Here is a 22,684-nt window from a genome sequence, read left to right as displayed (position 1 = left end):
CTGGAATACTGTGGCCACAAAGAATTAATGTCATGTCACCCCTAAGGGCCTTTGGAATACAGCAAGCTTTCACCAAGCACGTGAAAATGAAATTATTATGTACATGGCTTTGCGACCCTGTTTTTATTAGCTAGGAGTTTTGATAATCCTATAGCCTTTCAGCTTTTGTTAAACTACAACGCCCATCCTGGTTGTTGAACTGTAAGGTTATTGTTGGGTTGCCTTGACATTGCACTTAGGTAGAATGTTTGATATTCCTATAGCCTTTCAGCTTTTGTTAAACTACAACTTCATTCTGGTTGTAATTTTGTAAGGCCATTAGTTGGGTTGACTTGACATTTGCGTGATGGGCCATTTTGTCGCCCACTGTAAAAATATGTCTGTAGGTTCTTTCCCAATGTAAATTATGGTGGGAAAACATTTGCAACATGGAGTACTTTGAAGGTTCCTTATGAGGCAATATCAGTATACTCAGGCAAGTGGAAGCTAGAGGAAAGGAATCAATGTTTTGTTGTCTCTGATAATGCATATTTACCACGCAGGAGACAAATTGTTCCATGTGCCATTGCCCTAAAAAGCAGTGGATCTGTCTCTTAGGAAGGTACAAAAAAACAAGACACACTTGTGCAAAGCAAATGTTGCTGCTTTTGTGTAACTAAATGAAATAGAATCTTGCAATTCTGGGGTTCTTCAGCTCTGGCACTTCTTTTACCCATAAAGCCTTGGTACAGTAGTCACATGCGCCTGCAGTGGTGACCCAAAGTATAGCAAGTGCCTGTATCAGAAGGCTGATGGGAACACTAGGTTTCAGAAAACCTTTCTGGCGTCACCTTCATTATCATGAAATAGCTAACACACAAAGTCAACTGCCAAGCAGGTGACACGACATAACTGGCGTCAAGGTAGTGGCACTTTCCAAGTTCCGACTCACCCGCCTTCCTGTACCTCCCGGCTCTCACTAAATCATTCATGGTTAATAAATACAAGCCTGACTGAGGGGGAGGAGAAACCTGAAGTTGCTTTCACGCCGTATCCCTTGTGCTGGAAGCCTAATGTTTGACAGAGCAACAGTGCTAGGAAAATAACTGTAGAATACGGAAATAGGGAGGGTATAATGAATGCAGCACATACAGCGGCTTGTAGGCTGATTTCAAAGCAAAGTTCTATTATAATAACTTCCCGGTCAGCCTGAGGAGAAAGTGAGACGCTTCTATGAGGCGGAGGGGGTTGCTTTCCCTTAGCCACGCCTCACAGGGCAGGGGGAGAAACAAACCCATGCCACTATTTAAATATGAGACTACAGTGGAGTGTCAGCAGCAGCCTCACAGCTGTTCCCCTGTCTGTGCATTCTTTTCTATGTACAACCTCGTGCTTTTCCCTAGCAGCCATTCAACTCCTACAGTGCAAGTCTCTGCTCTGTCCTAGCCACACTTACTGACAGCAGCAGGCAGGGGGGCAGTTAAGAAAAAAAGGAACCAGCAGATAAGGAGGGTTTTCTCCCCTTAGCTGTTTTCTCTCTAGGAAGACAGAAGCTGGTTCAGCCTACTCAGCTTGGAAGAATATCTTATGACTGGCAGCTACTTTTAACAGAAGAATTGAAGACTCTTTGTCTATTTAAATCAAGTGTCCCCACCAGTACTGCTGCTTTCTTGGGTGGGTACTTTCTACACTCCCCTGGTGGTGCTGGAGAAGGAGCGCATGTGAAGGCAGCACCTGTTGGATCCTGGTGACATCACCCACACAGTGGGCACCTCTACCTACCTAAGGTAAGGACTGAACCATCAGACAGAGCAGGAAACTAACTCTTAATATAGAAGCAAGAAACATGCTTTGGAAATCAAGTTTCCTTTATTGTGCAACATTGAATCTTTTTAAAGAACACAGACAGCTTACTCATAAACGACATGTGTGCATAGAAATCAGTTAGTTCTGCATATCAACATGCCCTGCAGCTTGGGTATATTAAGGGTGTCCACAATTAAACTGATGATCTTCCTTTATAGACTGAAAACCTTTTTCCTACAGCAGTAAGGTAAGTTTATAGGTCAGATATAGCTAGAGGACTGAACTTTAGAAATACATGGATGTATTGTGGGCACAGACCTTCTTCCTGGCACAGATGTGACCCTGATTGTACTGCAAGGCTGATTATGGCATAACACAGCATGTCAATGGGAGATCACTTATGTACAATCCAAAGCTGCACATAAGTGACATATAATTCACAACCGCTTAGGAATCATGTGCAATGTAAACAGCTTAATGATCATGTGCAATAGAAGAACATAATAATGCCATCTACAGCTTCCCAAATCACTTATCCTTTGACCTATCTGATAGGGGGTTAACCTGGAGCCTGAAATAGTTCAGCAATAAAAGACGGAGCAGATCATATATACTTTAGAAAGCAACCATGTGCAGTATGTCAAAAGATCATGTGCAATTCGCACAAGACCGACTTATTCCTGGTGTAATAAAAGGCAGCTTTATGTGTGCACAGCAACTTTATAAAACACTTGGATCACATGCATTTCAGGAGAGAAGCTCAGAGTTCAGGCAGTCTAAGAACAGTTCCGGGGTCAGATTCATTTGCTAAAGTAACAAAAAATGATTAATGGTCTGCTTGCAAAAGGCAAACCTTTTATAATGCAATCCTCAGCTGTAGGCAGATTTAATTGGTTATTACGTTACAGACAGTTGCCTCTTATTGGAACCTTTTTTTTTGCACTCAGAGTAAAAATCAGTTTGCCATCTTACTGGAATAATTTTACTCTAAGTGGGAAGAAAAGATTTCTGTAATATACTAAGTATATTTCTCTCCACAGACAGTACTCCAAGTTCTTAATTAAAATTCCCCTTTATTTGTTTCATCTTGCTGCCCCAAGATGGAACAAATAAAGGCGAATTTTAATTAAGAATTTGGAGTGCTGTCTGTGGAGAGAAATGTGTTCAAGTTATAACCTTGGTGAACAGGTTATTTGACATGCACCCATACCTTGGAAAAGTAAACTACAAAGTAAGTGCGGTTTGCTTGGAATCTTCATATATACTAAGTATATTACATGTAAGTCTAATATACAGGCACATGACAGCAAATCTCAGGAAAGAAGACCTCAGCTATGTTTAACACAGTTGTGTATTGTATGTCTACTGACCAAAATATGCATTTGAATACATCATGTTGCCATACAGTATTCCCTACAATATCAATATCTGCTCCTTACCCAGTGTAAAGTTAGCATGAGTTAAATCATATATGTGTGTAAATGAAATGAAACTTGATTCTTGTTGCTAGTTATTACTCCTCACAAATTCTACATGACTAGTAAGCTAGACGTGATATAAATATTTTTAAACACTACTTCCTATGTTGCCTTATAATCTATATTTGATCTGATTTTAAGCCCTGGTTCATCACTTAAAATTAGCAAAATGCTAGTAAATGTTTAGCTAAATGCTTCAATGGAGAACTTGCTGAAAAAAGATTTTGGATCTAGATTGGGCCCCATACATTGCATGTTTAAGGAACATCCTTAGCTTTACAGCTGAAGCTGATACAATACAAGCAGGTCATTTGGATCCTGATGAAACTGACCCTGCTGGGTTGGGGCTGTGATTGATTGATAGGATGCAAAATCTCTCTGTAAACGGTTGTTTAAATGTGTAAGAGCAACATTTCTGGAAAAACACATTTTAAAAATATGCCATATATCAATATATTGATATATTTTTCTGTAGGAAGTTAGGTTAAAGGTGGTCATACATTAGCTGCTACTGTTCAGTATTGGACCAATCGGCTTATGATATGACCATACTGTACCATATGTTTGGGCCGACATTACAGTATGGTACACAGATATCAGATTGGATTCTCCCGACTGATATCTGTGCAACTTAATTTCACCATTCCCACAGTAAGATGTTTAAGAGGATCATAGAGACCTACCCAAATGTACCCATACTATAAACAGCAGAGGACTCACTTATGGCCCTAATCCAAGGGTTGAGAATTTCATGATGATAATGTTTAAATAAACCCTAGAAGGATAAATGTGAATCACGTGATGGGTGGAAGTATGCACCATAAAAGTACATGCCAAACAATTTACTTAATTGTAGGGTTTCTGTAAGTGTATATATATGTTTAGGTTTCTGGAGTTTTGTTATACATGCAAAACATGACCTTTTTTTAATGGGCAAGCAATGTAGTCTTCTACTCTTCCTATTCTGTCATTTTGAATTACTGAATATACAGTATGTCCATACAATCATTCCAACTGTGTATTGAAACTCTTAGAACTTACATATTTAATCTCACTGTTTATGCTGTATAAATTGTTGTGCTATAAAATAATAAATACATTATTGTATTCAACAGACGGCTACGTGTATGAATGTTCATAGTATAAATTTAAGTAAATTGCATATTTCTGTCCAAGCTCCATAGAGAGTGGACACAAGATTACTTTGTTCCTAAAAAGTAAACTGCTTGTGGATTTTGGTGGGCGAATTGTTTTAAATTTATTTATTTATTTTTAAGAAAATCAGGTGTCATTTTGTAGTAGTGCTGTAGGGGCAGTGTTGTATAGGGAAAGTTATGTTGCTCAATGAAATGTGGTGGAGCAGAACAGTATAGGCATGAAGAGAATGTTACAAGACACCGTTACTAACACTTGGATATTGCATACCACAAGCATTCTGCTGGCTGTGCAGATATTGCAATAGTGTTGCTTGTAGGATGCTGATGAGGAGCCACTGACCATCATTTAAGTACAGCTTGCATGTCAGCACTATCCTTTTTAAACCAGTGGGGGCTATTTCTCAAACCTGTGGCTTTTTGGTTGTAGATAAACTACTGTTCAACTCCTAACAACTCAAAAGTAAGCAGAAAGATGCTACATGTGGTAGCTTTGCATATCTGTAGAGCACAGGTTTGGAGATCCCTACAATAACAATATATACATGTCCAGATTAGTGATGGGTGGATTTGTCTCAAAATTTTTATACGCGCATCTATTTTGTCCAAATGCATTAAAGTCAATGGGCGCTGAATAATTTTGACATGCAACAATTTTTATGCAGGTTTCAGGATAACGTATCCTTTTCCCGGCAGAAAGGGGCTTGTTTGTAATGTTACCTTAATTAAGATAAAACAAGCATTATGTTTTGATTTAGCCACTTAGCCATTTTGATGTAGGCATGGTGCTCCACATTATCAAAGCATCCTATACTTGCAAAACCCATTCTGGCTAATAGATTCCATATCTGTAGTTGGCTTGACTGATTTTTGCTTTTGAAAGTCAGAAGCAGCTTAATGCAAGACAGCAGATCTTCTTCTGTTCAAATAGATTGATACATATTTTGTAAAATGCAAGTGAGCTCTGCATCGGTTACACTGAAACCCTTATGTTGCTCCCTTCGCTTCTTTCCCCAAGGAATACATGATCACAGTGCGAAAGCCTGTCCTTGTGAATGACTTATAAAACTCTGCCTTATTTATTTAGTTTCGCTGTGTGTGAAAGGAAATATATAGTAAAGGAGTTTTCTGTCTAGAAGTTCTTTGCTCATACTATGTGCTGATATGGATAGTATTTTTCTAGTTTAAACAATGTTTTGGAAGAAATAATGTGCATGTCAAATACTTTGTGGTTTTAAGGTTTATTGCTGACTGTTTTTTTCTTACTATTAAGACCTGGAAATGTTTTGTGGGTCAAACCACAGATGTTGTCCCAGATGTTTTGTATACAGAGCAAATATCCTCCCTACGACTAGCTGAACAGCTAGAGGTTCTTCAAACTAAAATGTATGCACCAGCAATGACAAATCTAAAACCTCCATCTTTCCCTGGTTGCCGGGAGATGTAGTTGAGGAGCTATTTAGGGCTGGCGGTTGGATATCTAATGCATACAGAGACCATTAATTGGCTTTAAAGGTTGTTAGTGAATTACTGTATAACCACAAATGCGTTCCTTGTAAATGATTTGCTTCCAGTGAATACAAGACCATTTACAGTTGAAAAGAACATGCATTGGTGCTGAGAATTGAACCTTTGAATATATCTTATCAAAAACCTTGACATGCCAGTGCTCTTACATAACAAACATAGTTACTTTAATACACAAATCATTCTAGTTTATCAGTGGCCTACAAAGGGAGAACAAGAGTGACCTAGCAACTGTGGTCAAGCATAGCTAAACAAATGGCTGAAGGGCTAAGCTTGTCCAAAAACTGGTTGTTAATGATGTTGGAATATAATAGACATACATTTCAGCCAGTGGAATGTAACCCTGACTGGCAATGCAATGGGGCATTATTGAGTTTTTTCTCTTGGAGTCTTAACCTAGAAACCCTTACTTACTGCTTCTAAGGCTATGCTTTTTCTAATATATATGCACTTTCTAGTATATGACCTCATTTGGAGGCTCCAGCTAAGAATTCATAATATTTGTTTGGGTGATTATGTTAGATATCTTTGCTTTATCATTATGAATGTTGACAGATGTCGCTTCATATTGTCCCAGTGACTAGATGTCAGGAGAAAATAATACATTTTAGATTGTTAAAGATATTTTTTCACTGCATCTGCATTTTCTGGATGGCCTGATGAAAGAGATTTGAGGCACATGTAAATAAAAGTTATTGCTGTGTATATAAATCTTTATTTTCTAAATAGTTTACTTTCTGGTGTGGACAGTTAAATTGAGGACATCTAAATTTCAGTTTCATTTCTGGTGTGAACAGATAATTTGAGGACATGTAAAATATGCTAAAAACTTCTGGTGTGGACAGTTAAATTGAGGACATCTAAATTTCAGTTTCATTTCTGGTGTGAACAGATAATTTTAGGACATGTAAAATATGCTAAAAATGATGATTACATTACATTTTTGTTGTATTTTTGCTCACCCTTCATAAGTTGTCTTTCAAAGTCTACCTTTTTGCCCCTCCATATTCTGTTTATGCTACCTCTTTATCTTCAGCCATCCCTTTCCAATATGGAGGAATACCACATACTGTAGGCTTAGCTTACAAAACCTTCTCCTTTAGCACTGCTGAATAAATAGATTTATCATCTTTTTTAATTAATCATTAATAAAGACATTATAGATTTCATTATGTAGGCAAATACCATACAGTCGTATTGTTTGGCTGCCTGAGTCTTTACTATAAATAAAATGAGCTTGTAAGTTTTTATTCTTTGAATCCCTATGATTTTCTGGCAGGGTATATGATTCTGCATAAGTAAGAATTTTTTTGTAAAAAGTCCCAGCCAAACAGGAAGTTATGTGCTTTCAGCTGCAAAGTAACATAACAAGCTCCTCAACGCTTATTTAAAAAAGCCATAATGCAAAAAGCCAAGGCCTGTTATATCAGTCTAAAATATCAGAATGCTGTAGTAAAATGTTGTGGTGAAATGAAGCGTGAACTGCGTTTTTATCCTTACTCTTTTTTGGTCCTCAAGCTTCACCTTAACAATACTATGCTTTTTTTTCAAACATGTGCTGGAATGTGATTCAAAAGTTCTAAAAATATTCTATATTGACTGTGGACATTTCAGTGTATTAATAGATACCTGCAATTATTCTGTTCCTTGCACAGATACAGCTGCATGACAATACACCACTTCACTCATTCTTATAGAGTTTTATTAGAGAACACACCATTGTATAGCTAGTTTCAAACTATATTTCTTATTGTAGTATGAGCTGCATGCGTTCAGTATCAATCCAGCACATTTCATCAACCACCTTGGACCTGAATTTTTCAACAATATTGCCACTTCTATCAAAAAAGGCCAACTACAGATGCAGCTGTGCTACCTAGTTGTCTTAGAATACAACAGTTGAATGCAGTTTTGTCTTCCGGTGATTGGTGATTGCAGTCTTTCTAACCAAGTTAATTAGTATTTAACATTTCAATATAAATGTTTTCAGCTTCACAAAAAGTAGCCATGATTCCAGGGCCCCTGTTGACTGTGACCAGGGAGAGATCTTCAGGCATTGTGGAGACAACTGAGACATTTGCAGGAACGTTGAACATGTTTCCCAAGCAACAGTCTGAAGTCACTTGGGAAATGCCATGTCCTAGTGTGCAGTGCTTCACTGTAACATAATACTCGGTTGTGCAGTCTATCACTAGGAGCTTTTCACTAAACTGCTGATGTTACTGGTGCTGGTATATTTTGCTTTTATTCAGCTCTTGAACTATGTACAGTCTTGGTAAGTTTTAAGCAGTGTTTGATACACACATGAGGTTATACTGGGGTTAGCCTTATTAAGTGCCTAGGAGCCACTAAACTGATTGGGGGTGGGGTCAAAATGTAACTCTTTAAAAAGATTAATAATTTTGAATGTGTTTGTTTAATTGAATTCATTTCTACAGAGTCTGCATAAGAGTCAGCTGTGCAGAAACCACACGTGTTCTTCACCCAATTATGCTCCAAATAACCGCACTCAGGCCCGGATTTGTGGAAAGGCCACCAAGGCCCAGGCCTAGGGCGGCAGGATTTTAGGGGGGCGGCATGAAGCCCAACCACACCCGCATTGGTTCAGAAAGTCTAGGGCTGATCATGAGATACAATCATACAATAGGTTTTTCAATTTCTCATTTGCCAATCCCCAGTGCTCCCGACCTGATGATGAAGATTTGAGCATGTGCACAAATGAAGGGGAGAGGACAGGGTGACAAATGGCAGTGGGTCTAGGGCCGCCTGCTATGTAAATCCAGCCCTGACTGCACTTAGGGTTCATTTAATAACACAGTAAATATTCCCCTTTAAATCATATGATAGACATGGACAGTGTCTCAGGATAACTACTCATGGTGGCTACAATGACATATACTATACCATGCCTAACAGAGCAATGTTTGTATTATAAAGACACTTATGGGGTCCTTTATTTTTATTACACCTTCAATTTTCCGTTTGAGTTTTTGTTTATATTTGCTACACTTTAAACTGACCTGGATGAGCTGTGTTGTCATCTGGAATCAAAGTGTGCCAGAGTGGCAATTTCCAGTCTGCAATAAAAATGCCAAGATAATGTGTCCTGATCTGATGTTGCCCGCATTTTGTGATGTTCTAGGCACAGTGCATAATTTGTGATAAGATATGCTCAGAGTTGTATTTTTACATAGATTTTCCTGCCAATGATTGATTATATTATAAAGATTTGTATCTTTTTTGTGTCTTTTTCTTATTGACAGTATAAAGAGTATAATATGGTATCTAGCCTAGCACCCTCTAAATCTTTCTAATGCAAAACATAGCAGCTAATATATAATCATATCATAAGTACTCTCTCCTGAGGGCACCCTACAAGGAAGAATAGTCAGACAGCTTGGCCAAACCTGGCTGATTTGCTCTTTATGATACCCCATGTGAGGCCAGTGTTACAAATAAATTACTAGAAATCATGCAAACAATCTAGGGTCACGTGCAGTAATATCAGTATTTCCTTATAACGTTACCTACACTAACGTGTGGTGTCCTGTCAGACCATTCTCATTCATATAACACAGTTTGCATTACCACTCATAGCCCCATGTGGTGGATGGTCATATAAACGTGTTTCAGTCAGCCAGGCATCTGATCTCTTTGAATATAGCTGAAATATCAGCAATGACTTCCTGGGAGGCTCACCTTCTGACACGACCCACGACCAATGTAGCATTCTTCTTACAGCAGAGAGCTGCAACATATAGGGTTACATTCAGAGACAAATATGCCTGTGTAACCCAAGCTGCAGGCCTCAAAAACGTTGTCTTGCTATATTCGTGAGAACAGAATGAGCCTGCTCTCTGCAGATCCTCAGAGAATTTTTTCGAGCTCTTGAAGTCAGGGAATAAAAACATGCTTCCTAAAGATTAGGATGTAGCTATGATAATAATAAAAATGAAGTAAAATTAACAATTTTCCTGGAATACTACTGAAAGTTAATATTGACGTAGGTATGTATGTACTGTATGTATAACATAATTTAACTGCTACAGAAGTCAGCGATGTACAGTCTTGCAGTGTACTAAAGTACACACACATGGAGAACAAGTATAATAAATGCAATAACTAAGTGTAACTACACAGAAGTTAAGTGCTATGTGGTATGAGACATAGTAGGAAGAAGGTCCCTGCCCCATAGAGCTTGCAGTCTATGAACAACACATTTAATTCCCCTCTTTTCTAGTAAGATATATTGAGGAGCCAACATATGGCACTTTTTGCCGTTTTGTCAACTTTACATACAGGAACAGTACAAAATATACAAAATAGACAAATAATACAAAAGACAAAATATAATTGTAACTATTGCTTATGAGCAGTGTACTGTTGTTTTGATGATCACCATTTTGACCATGTTACTGTAAAATCTGAGGTCAAAAACTTAATGGAAAAACAAACAATTTAAAGAAATAACCATAGGGAATCTTTCAGATTTGTGGTATACACCAGGGGTTACCTGACACATTTTTATTGTTTTGGTGTTTCCCTTAAGTGTATTATGCAAGGCAGACATTTTTTTCATGGCATTTTCTTTAAGGTAAAATAAATCCCATAATTATGTTGGCTATGAAATAGCCAACATACTGTTCTTCGAGTTCAGCTCGTTCTTCTTATTATTATTGGCGAACCCCATTTTCTAAACGCTACTCCTCCTACAGTTTTAGGGGTGCAAGCGCCAAACTTTCCACACTTATTCCTCTTATAGCAAAGTACGTTGCTTGTGCTTTAATAAGCGATCCCACCCACCCCGCCCCTGTGGCGACCCCCCGACGACCCCTTTTTTCCCATTGACTTTGACAGGGAAAAATTTCAAATCGCCGCCACTCGTACAGTTTTGAAGATACAGTCCCCAAACTCGGACCACATATTGTTGATGTCACCCCGAATAAAAATAAGTATTTTGGGGGGGCACCCCAAAGTGGGCGGAGCTACCAACGCCCAATGAAAATTTAGCAATTTTCTATACGCTACTCCTCCCAGAGGTTTAGGAGTACAATTATGATACTTTGCACACTTGTTCGGCTCATACCCAAATAGGTTGCTTGTGCTTTGTTAAGCGATCCCACCCTCCGTGCCCCTGTGGCGACCCCCCGACGACCCCATTTTTCCCCATAGACTTTTATTGGAAAACTTGAAACTTTTGCCACTTGTACAGCTTTGAAGTTACACTCACCAAACTTGGGTCATTTAGTCATGGGGTGAAGCTGAAAAATTCTGTCCTATTTTGGGGACCCACCCCCCACCCCGCCCCTGTGGCGACCCCCCGACGACCCCTTTTTTCCCATTGAGATTGACAGGGAAAAATTTCAAATCGCTGCCACTTGTACAGTTTTGAAGATACAGTCCCCAAACTCGGACCACATATAGTTGATGTCACCCCGAATAAAAATAAGTATTTTGGGGGGGCACCATTTTCTAAACGCTACTCCTCCCAGAGTTTTAGGAGTACAATTATGAAACTTTGCACACTTGTTCGACTCATACTCGAATAGGTTGCTTGTGCTTTGTTAAGCGATCCCAACCTCCGTGCCCCTGTGGCGACCCCCCGACGACCCCTTTTTTCCCCATAGACTTTCATTGGAAAACTTGAAACTTTTGCCACTTGTACAGCTTTGAAGTTACACTCACCAAACTTGGCTCATTTAGTCATGGGGTGAAACTGAAAAATTCTGTCCTATTTTGGGGACCCAAAAAAGTGGGCGGAGCCGCAAACAACCAATCAGATTTTCCCTATTGACTTCAATGAGAAAATGTAAACAGCTGTAATTCTCACAGTATTAAAGCTAGAGCTCTCCCAAACTTGCCACCGTGGGTCACTGGGTGACTCTGCTAAAATTTACCTAAAGTGGGCGGAGTCTACAACAGCCAATCAAATTTCAGCCATTCAAATAAATAGGAAAATGTTAAACTGCTGCCGCTCTTAGACGGTTAATGGCAGGGTCCTCAAACTTGGCACAGTTGGTCACTGGGGGACTGGGATTAAAATTAAGAAAAGTGGGTGGAGCCAAAACCAACCAATCAGATTTCTTTGATTGATTTTAATGAGAACAATTAAGAAGGCTGCCATTCTCTCAGTATTGATGTCAGGGACCTTGAATATCACAAATGTGGTCGCTGGGGGTTTCCACTTCAAGTTTAGAAAAAGTGGGCGGAGCCACCAACAACCAATCGAATTTCATTCATTGATTTTCAATAGAAAAAAATAAAAATGCTGCCATTTTTACACAATAAATGACAGCATTCCCAAACTTTGGAATGTTAGTCACTGAGTGACTGTGGTTCACAATTAGGAAAAAAAAGGGGCGGGGCAACAACAGCCAATCAGATTTCAGCCATTGACCTTAATTAAAAATGATAAACTGCTGCTATTATCACGGTTTAAATGCTAGGTGTACCAAACTTGGCTCAATTACTCACTGGGTGACTGCGGTCAAAATTTAGGAAAAGTGGGTGGAGCCAAAAACGGCCAATCAGTTTTCACCTATTGACTTCAATGTAAAATTTTTGATTACTGCCGTTCTCACAGTTTTAAAACCAGAGGTCCCAAACTTAGCACTGACCATGACTAGGTAACTGGGGTTAAAATTCAGAAAACTGGGCGGAGCTTAAGACAGCCAATCAGATTTCTTTGATTGATTTTAATGGGAACAATTAAGAAGGCTGCCATTCTCACAGTATTGATGTCAGGGACCTTGAATATCACAAATGTGGCCGCTGGGGGTTTCCACTTCAAGTTTAGAAAAAGTGGGCGGAGCCACCAACAACCAATCGAATTTCATTCATTGATTTTCACTAGAAAAAAATAAAAATGCTGCCATTTTTACACATTAAATCACAGCATTCACAAACTTTGAAATGTTAGTCACTGAGTGACTGTGGTTCATAATTAGGAAAAAAAGGGGCGGGGCAACAACAACCAATCAGATTTCAGCCATTGACCTTAAAGAAAAATGATAAACTGCTGCTATTATCACAGTTTAAATGCTAGGTGTACCAAACTTGACTCAATTACTCACTGGGTGACTGCGGTCAAAATTTAGGAAAAGTGGGTGGAGCCAAAAACAGCCAATCAGTTTTCACCTCTTGACTTTAATGTAAAATTTTGTATTACCGCCGTTCTCACAGTTTTAAAACCGGAGGCCCCAAACTTGGCACTGACCATGACTAGGTAACTGGGGTTAAAATTCAGAAAACTGGGCGGATCTTAAGACAGCCAATCACATTTTACCAAACGCTATTCAATGGGAATATTTAAATTCCTGTCAATCTTACACTGTTAATGTAAGAGTGCTCAAACTTGGTCCATTTGGTGAAGGGGTGACTGGGATGCAAATTTTTAAAAGTGGGCGGAGCCAAAAATAGCCAGTTTGTTTGAATGGATTTCAATGGTAAAATTGTATTGGCTTTAAATTTCACCGTTTTAATCCGGATTCTACCGACTTTGTGTACTCTCTAGGCACCGGGGGCGACTGGGCAAGACACCTATAGCGTTTCATAGCCAACATCCCGTGGTTTCTTCAGAAACGACACCCTCTAGTTATAATTACAATTTTGTCTGCGTTTCTATAAGGCTTCTATTCCAGGAGGAATTATTAGTTTTCAGTATAAAAGTGCAGTAACTTGTAAGACAATAAGATAAACTGCAACTAACCTCCCAAATAAAAAAAATGATCACTACTTGCAGAAGTATTTTTGATTGCTTGTTATGTATATAATTAGTTTAGGGCTTCTTCTTTCAATTTTGTATACCGTTTAGTATAGTGTAGAGAGTGACATTCTGAGACATTAGGCAAATGGCTTTCATTTTTTATTATTTAGTGGTTAACTGACACATTTTTTATTGTTTTTCTCCCTAAAAGAGATGATGTTTCCCTTAAGTGTATTATGCAAGGCAGACATTTTTTCATGGCATTTTCTTTAATAATGTAAAATAGAACAGTGCCTTAAATCCCCTAATTATATACTAAAGAGCAGTTTTGTCTGCGTTATTATAAGGCTTCTATTCCAGGAGAAATTATTAGTTTTCGGTATAAAAGTGCAGTAACTTGTAAGACAATGAGATAAACTGCAACTAACCTTTCAAATAAAAATGATCACTACTTGCAGAAGTGTTTTTGATTCTTTGTTATGTATATAATTAGTTTAGGGCTTCTCCTTTCAATTAAATACAGTTGACGTTTGAACGAATTTTACACTAGCTTTACTCCCTGGGTCCTGGAGGAACAAAGTAAAGGCTGAATATGATTATATAATTCCTAGACTGATTAATTATTAGGTCTAGTAAGGATTATATGTTTTCCTTACTGAAAGGAGTCAACTCCTGAGTGAAGTTAACTTTTAGGGGCCCATTCACTAAGTTCGAGTGAAGGAATAGAAGAATTCCAAAGTGTTTTTTGGCTACTTCGACCATCGAATGGGCTACTTCGACCTTCGACTATGACTTCGACTTCGAATCAAACGATTCGAACTAAAAATCGTCGACTATTCGACCATTCGATAGTCGAAGTACTGTCTCTTTAAGAAAAAACTTCGACCCCCTAGTTCCGAACCTAAAAGCTACCAAAGTCAATGTTAGCCTATGGGGAAGGTCCACATAGGCTTGGCTATATTTTTTTGGTCGAAGGATAATCCTTCGATCGATGGATTAAAATCCTTCGAATCGTTCAATTCGAAGGATTTAATCGTTCGATCAAACGATTATTCCTTTGATCGTTCGATCGAACGAATTGCGCAAAATCCTTCGACTTCGATATTCGAAGTCGAAGGATTTTAATTCGCCAGTCGAATATCGAGGGTTAATTAACCCTTGATATTCGACCCTTAATACATCTGCCCCTTAGTATGACATAGAGAGTGACATTCTGAGACAAATTGCATTTGTTTTCATTTATTATTTGTGGTTTTTGAGTTATTTAACTTTTTATTTAGCAGCTCTCCAGTTTCAGCAATCTGGTTTCTAGGGGCCCAAATTACTCTAGCAACCATGTATTTATATCGATAAGAGACTGGAACAGGAGAGGGCATGAATAGAAAGATGAGTAATAAAAATTAGCAATAACAATAAATTTGTAGCCTTATAGAGCATTTGTTTTTTAGATGGGGTCAGTGACTCCCATCTGAAAGCTGGAAAGAGTCAGAAGAAAAAGGCAAATATTTTAAAAACTTTAAAAGGCCTTTGTCAAGAAAAGGGTTTAATTGCAGTGTGTTGTAAAAATAAAACGAAACAGTGTTACAGTTTACAGTATATAATGACACATGCAGTTAGTCAATAGGCTAGGACTCAAGGAAACAATGGAGAGCTATCAAATTTCCCAGCATACGGTATGCTGGCCATGGCCATTTTAGCCTAGGGGAAATTATACTTTATTTCATCTTAAAAAGGTACGGTAATTGTATTGGTTATTGTGTACAGAACATTTATACACATGTGTATGTGTAGCACTGTACTTACAGTACTACTGTAATTGGTCTAAGTAAGGTTCATAAACTGCATTCTATGAAACTAATACTAACATCAAGGATAAAGCAATGTGACACCCACATGTTTATGGGGTAAAGTAACAGGATTTATTACCCTTGTACCAACATGTTGAAGTTTATGATGTGCCTTCCTACTTCTCTTTAGTATAAGGCTTCAATCAAACTGGCAACATTGATCTGGCTACAAATGAATTGATTTGGCAATGCAAATTGAATCCAGCTTTTGGAGTTTGTTGCTGTATGACTTTTACTGAAAGAAGTATATGATGTGTTGGTTATGACTATACAATCCAATTTGGCCAATCAGATCAATGCTGCCAGATGTGGCTGGATTGATTGTATGGATGAGGTCTAGCTATTAAAATATCTTTGTACCATATTTGTATACAATAGGATGCCTGAAATATTTCTGAGACATATTTGGTCATACCCTTTTCCCACTTCTTGGCTGGCTGTTCCTCACATTGGCATCCTGAAATTGCTTATATTTAGAGGAATCCATACACATACAGTGTTTCTAGTGTCATTGGCTGCCACACAACCCCAAAGCACAATAAACCCATCTCCATGTTTAACAGTTAGCAAAGGTGTTTTTTCATAAAATACTACTCCTTTTTTTCTCCAAACAAATCTTTGATGATTGTGGCCAAAGAGTCCAATTTTTAGTTCATCATTCCACACGACTTGGTTCCAAAAGTCCTCTGGCTTTTCTAGGTGTTGTTTTGCATCCCTCTAGAAAATTTGTGCAGAAGTCTGACAGTTATGTCTTCAAGTTCAGGGGCTTAGCCAAAATAGTGTTTAGTACTGGACCAGGGAAAAGTGTACAAACTTTTACATATGTCATAATTAAATGTAACACGCATTAACATCCCCTTCTCAGTGTTGATACCCGACAAACTGTCTCTACAAATATACCAGTGGTTTTCACCATCACTCATCCAACTGTCTTGTGGAACTTCTAATGCCTGGAACACAAACTGTAACAATACTCACAGTGTGCTTCACTAGGCAGGTTTCAGGTGGGGCTTGTGATGTTGCATGGCTTCCCTAAGCACTCAGGTTCTAGAAATGTCAAACACACTTTTTGCACCCACCTCTTGTGCATGCCACATTGGAGGGTTCTGGGTGGCTTCGATGACTGGTCGTTTTCAGAACCCACCCCAGTGCAAAAATCTGGCAATATTTCTCCTGTATTGGGAACCTCATACATGCCTCATGGCTGATGGCAACATACCTGCACCGAATAATTTCCCTTAATTTAAGGTTTCATTGTAAGATTCATTAGCACATTTATATAGAAACTGTTTCAAAAAAAGAGCAAAAGATTTTGCACGCATATACAAGCATGCTACTGTATTAGAATCCCCATCTTTCCCAGATTTATGCCATTTTGACACATACCCCATGAAAACTTAAAATTGCTGTACTGCTGTATCTGAATCCTGTCTAGTCAGCCCAAACTAGTCCAGAGCGAGATTATAGTGGAGATATAAATTTGGCACATGCCAGTTTGTAATTCGTCTGTAAATTATTTCTTATGGCACAAGCTACAATATTTTGATTTGGCAAATTCTTTTAGTAGAAGAGTCAGCGCTAAAATAAGCTCAGAGACACGAGTACACAGCAAAAAGATAATATAGTGTAGTATATTCTATATTTATATGGCCCACATGGATACAATTGCTTATAGTCACTGTTTGTAAGTACCCACCAGAGAAATAATGAACTTGATGTTTTAAGTTGGTGGGGCTAAGAACTATACGGCTTGATCTTACTGAAAAAACAGGACCTGGTAACTATAAGCAATTGGGTCAATGTGGGCCATATAAATATAGAATATACTACACTATATTCTCTTATTGCTGTGTACTTGTCTCCCTGAACATATTTTAGTGCTGACTCCCATCTACTAAAAGAATTTCCCGTTTGTTTTACTCGGAGGAGAACGAGTTTGTGAGTCAGAGAACAAGGGGGGGGCCCAGGGACTTTGGATAACCTTTTACTAAGTACTTTTACACCCATATATTAGTTTCCTTAATTTTCACCAGCAACAGCAACCACTAGAATATCATACCTACATAAATTAAATTAGTAGGCAGATTTATCAAGGGTCGATTTGAAAATTTGAATTTTCAAGTTTTTTTATGGCCAAAACTGTCAAATTTGACTAGGGAATTGTTAAAATTCGACTTGAGTTTTTTTAAAAATTTGAATTTGATTTTTAAGATTTATCATACTCCGGTCCGAATTTGAATTTGACTATTACATAGTAACATAGTAACATAGTAAGTAAGGTTGAAAAAAGACACACGTCCATCAAGTTCAACTTCTTATTTTTTTTTTTTTTTAATCTGCCTAACTGCCAGTTGATCCAGAGGAAGGCAACAAACCCATCTAAAGCCTCACCAATTTGCCTCAGAGGGGGAAAAAATTCCTTCCTGATTCCAAATGGCAATCGGACTAGCCCCTGGATCAACTTGTACTATGAGCTATCTCCCATAAACCTGTATTCCCTCACTTGCTAAAAAGCTATCCAACCCCTTCTTAAAGCTATCTAATGTATCAGCCTGTAAAACTGATTCAGGGAGAGAATTCCACATCTTCACATCTCTCTCTGTAAAAAACCCCTTCCGAATATTTAGGCGGAACCTCTTTTCTTCTAATCGGAATGGGTGACCTTGTGTCTCCAATCCATAGGCACCATACCAGATGTAAGTGAATCTGAGAAAATCAGAAATATGGGCTGGTCTAAAACTGAACTAAGCTCTCTTAGAACCCGGGGTGTATGCCATCAGGCCCTGGAGCCTTGTTTACATTAATTTTTATTAAAGCTTTATGAATTATATCCTGAGTCAGCCACTGACTAGATTGAGCTGAGCCATTAGTGCAGCTATAAAGTGAGCTTGGGAGCTCAGAACTCAGACAACTTAAAACCTGCCAAATTGCTGTTTTAGTCAATGGGAGACATCCTGGGATCAATTTGTTGCCTTCCTTCCTTTTTTTCAGAGTTTTTCAAACTCGAATCAAATGAGAATTTTGTGGTTTGGTCGTTTTGAAAATTAGATTTTTTAATAAATTTCAATTGGTCGAATTTCGAGTTCATGAGAGTTTATGGGAGTTTTAAAAATCTTCCATGAATTAGAAATTTGACCCTTGATAAATCTGCACCTAGATGTTAATTATGTGAACCAGTATTTTCCACAGAGTTGTTTTTCAGCAGGTTATAAAGGCCCTGCATATGATAACTTACAATATATTGGAATTAGCCACACAACGTTTATTTTAATAACAATATGAGGTAACAGTATTGGCAGTAGCCATGACAACTGATTAAGCAGCTTGCATTTCTAGAGGTCAGGGCAGTAACTGGTTAATTACTGACAAACTTTGAGTCGCTCATCTCTGATTATTTGCTGCTTGAGATTTAGAGTTTAGTATAAGCTGATTATATATGGGTGCTTATTGTAAAGGGGAGGCTAGCGTGTATACACATTGTTGTGTTCCTTTTTTAAAGTATATATTTAAAATGGTGTAAATATGTAAAATTTATAATCTTAGATCTGTAAATTAAAACTAGACTTGCCCATTTTAATAATCATATAGCAAGAATGCTAAATGTTATTATGCAACTTATTATCATCAATAATTGTTTGGACAGTTGTCTTCTGTATCTGCTTTATATAAGTGTGTATATATATATATATATATATATATATATATATATATTGACACAAGAGCAGTAATTATAGAATAGCAATGTAGAGAGGGGTAATGATCAATCAAACAGTGAATGTCAGAAGTCCAGTTCATTAAAAAAAGAAAACAATTGCATGCTAAAAGAAACCAATTCCCACTGGGAACTGTAGGAAAAGTCAGACAAATTAGACCCAAGCCTAATATAAAGAGATAAACATTTATTGCAAGCTAAAAATAGATACACACAAAATGGATGTAATATATATAAATATATTCTTTACATTTTATATTATTTTAGCTTGCTAGAAACAATATAAATAAAACCCTATTTTCAGTCAGTGACCTCGCTAGGAGAATGCAGAATAATAAATGTACTTCCCCATTCTGTCAACAAAAACTTTAAACAATATCAGTTTTGAATGCATTTAGTTTTACATGTATACAAGCGGAATCAAGCACTTGGGACAAAGTATATAGTGTAACTTGGTAAAAGGTCACTTACAAGAGCAGGTTGGATTGTGGCTATAGTGACACCCATAATTCATTTCTTTACATGAGAAACATGTGTATATGCAAATTCCTTCTTCTTTTATCAGATGATTTGTAAGAAAAAAACATAAAACAACAAAACACAAACAGGTACATTTCACTTCCTTACCTGTAAAATATATAGATAACATGGCTGTTGCAGAACTGCAGCTCTACAAATCTTCCAACAGGATCGGTGCTTGGAGTGTGTTGTAGTTACAGTTGAAGAGCTACAGATGGGAAGTAATTTGAATATTTATATACTTTTTGCGTTTCTGCCTATTACCCAGCCCTTCTCTGATTTGCTGCTTTTCCTTCTTCTTTGAAGATGATATTAGCTTAAAAAATGAGTGACAAATAATTAACAAGATGTTCTGTTCTCGTGCCTCATGGTAGCTGGGACTCTGCCTAATCCTCAAATGTCAGCTTTCTGCTAGACCAGTGTGTGACACAAAGCTTGCTTCTCAGCAGAGAAGTATTAAGTAACAGAAATAAGCCAGAGCTCCTTTTAGAGAGAGTGTGTCTGTGCATGCCACATATACCCATCATGTCTGGAGAGGGTGCTTGCAATGGTGTCATTCTGCAGCCATGGACCTCATCTAAGTTTTTAGCCACTTTCATCATGGATTTTACATCAGTTTTCATGGTAGATTAAAGAACGGAATACACGTATTTTGACTGGCATTACCCCTTTATAGCACATCGGGACTAATGCCCTTTGATTACAGATAACTCGCAGAACTCAATCACTAGGCCGCTCTAGTGTAGTGGAAATATCAAGCAGGGCCTGAAGAAAAACCTGTGAAAGAGCAAGGCCTGGGCAGATAATATGAGTAGCAGTGCACAACCAAACCTGCCTAGGAGAGGGATCGGTTCTGGCAAGTCACTCAAAGAGAGGTCTGAGCATTCTTTCTTTCTTTTTTACTACTATAGGATGGAGGATGAAGCGGTTTTGGACAGGGGGGCTTCATTTCTGAAGCATGTATGTGATGAAGAGGAGGTAGAAGGTAAGAAAAATAGTGCTTTTAAATACATTAGCTGCTTATACTGATGTGAATTTCGAGATCATTAAAATCATGCATTATGAATTTTATGTACACTGCATTTTTTGTGTGCAAGTACTAGAGTTGTAAGAATTAATTTAAAGAAAATTCTGTGATTGCTCCTGTGTAGTTTCTTTTCCATTGAGGGTTATAGGGCAGGCTTGCACATCATTTTGGATAATAAATAAGACAGAGCAGTATAGTGTGTGACCTTATTTCACCTTAAACTACTACTGCAGGCATTAAACTATCAGCATAAAGTCACAGAAAACAAAAGTTGGAGATCATCAGGTTAGATATTCCAGATATGAGGTAAGGCAGTCAGGACCAAAGGAGATTGCAGTAGAGTTTTCATAATTATATACTGTAACAAGATAATATTATATGGTGTATCATATTCACTCATTTAATAACAATGATGCGCTTGCCCACTGAACTGCGTCTAGTATCCATACTACAGTGTTGTACTCATGAGGGGCATGCCCTTGGATTCCCTCTAGCTTGCATGCTGTTTCATACTTGGTGCATGGGGGAAATCCACTGCTGCAAGTGCAAATGAGCGCAAAGGGATGTTGGGAAGTGACTCCCTTACGGCAAAATTTATCCCCACACCATTTTCTTTTACTGTATATCAGAGCAGCTTATTTTTCTTCTTTACCTTTAAATTCATTGATAGCAATTTACCCTAACAGGGTTGCCTTTCTCTAGAAATGTCTTTACTGTTGAAGGGATCCATAAGATTCCTTTGAGTCATCAGCAGCTTAAAGCAATCTGCTTTTCCACCCTGGAACACCTGGAAAACCACTGGTTAAAAAAAATCATGCTAGCGTATTAAAGTTCCTATCTTATCCCCTTGACCTGATGTCTGATGATTGGGGCATGATTTCCACTCACTAAATGTTTTAATCTACACTAGAAGAAGGTGCAATGACTTTACAACTGTGTAAAACAAATCCTGTGTGTGCACTGCATCTGCATGACTTACAATGTAATTTACTGAGTTGATTAGTAGAGAGTTGTTCTAAATGAGTCGAACTTGTAAGAGTATTTGCTTATTGCATTAACTAATTCTATCTTTTGAGTAATGCTTCTAATTATATTGCCGAGTAAGACTGTAGCTTAGTTTCTCGAGCTCTCAATGTGCCCCTTAATATCAGATGTATTTCATGTATACCAGAGAGGGTACAAATGCAATTTAATGTGCTGTAAATATTTTGTAAATATCAGGTGTGTTTTCAGAGCAAGGCAACTGAAAACTAAGTTTGGATTAAAGTTATTCTGAGAAGGATATTTATTTGGTGTTTAACTATTGCAATCTCTACATTGATAGAACATCTGAAAGTACATTTTGTCAATCCTAAAATTCATATAAACTTGATTACAGTGCTTTTAAGACCACTTATTTTAATTTTCTATTTTTGGACATTAAAGTCGATGTAACTACTCTTCATCCCCTCTCCCCCAAGAAAATGATGCAAATCTTTGCACTCAATTTGTTGAGTGTGAAGAATGTTGGTCTAAGCACAACATCAGAATTTTCAAGGTACGAAATGCAAAATCTTTGGAGTTTGTGCTAATTTTTGGACTGTTCACCTTGCCCAAGAATAATAAATGCCGTTTAGTCCCTGCCACTGTTTTTGTAGGCTGTGTGAAAAAGATCTTTTGGAGTTTTGTAGAGACCATGAGGAAAGTTCTGATTGGCACCCCGTGACCCCCATTGACTGGTGTGGGCCAGTAATGTGGACCATTGGTTGTCCATGTATGTTCTGCATGTTTAAGATCTTCTGACAGATTTTCTGTAACATTTAAGACTGGAGATATTGAAGGTCATTCTAAAAACTTCTGTAACAGGTTAACTGAACCCATAGGTCAAAACACAGAGAACTCAAGGATAAGATTTTTTAGTAATTTTATTCAGACATTATCACAGCCTGTA

At 37.9% G+C, this 22,684-nt stretch overlaps 1 protein-coding gene across 4 annotated transcripts in view; it reads left to right on the top strand.

Moving 5' to 3' along the window:
* Positions 1 to 1,308: 1,308 nt before the first annotated feature.
* The window catches only part of slc4a4.L (solute carrier family 4 member 4 L homeolog), a 142,482-nt gene continuing 121,106 nt past the window's right edge, over positions 1,309 to 22,684 (top strand). For 2 of the 4 annotated variants that reach the window (XM_041591075.1, XM_041591074.1), the window contains exons 1-2: positions 1,309 to 1,766; positions 20,639 to 20,712. In XM_041591075.1, the coding sequence (XP_041447009.1) occupies positions 20,640 to 20,712 (73 nt within the window). In that variant the 5' untranslated portion in view covers positions 1,309 to 1,766; position 20,639. The remainder of the gene's footprint in view (positions 1,767 to 20,638; positions 20,713 to 22,684) is intronic. The other 2 variants (XM_018252575.2, XM_018252568.2) reach the window with 1 other exon arrangement.

Source organism: Xenopus laevis, chromosome 1L (assembly GCF_017654675.1).
Source record: "Xenopus laevis strain J_2021 chromosome 1L, Xenopus_laevis_v10.1, whole genome shotgun sequence".
NCBI lineage: Eukaryota > Metazoa > Chordata > Amphibia > Anura > Pipidae > Xenopus > Xenopus laevis.
Note: the sequence above shows the minus strand (reverse complement) of the source record. Positions and strands in the feature narration are given on the sequence as shown.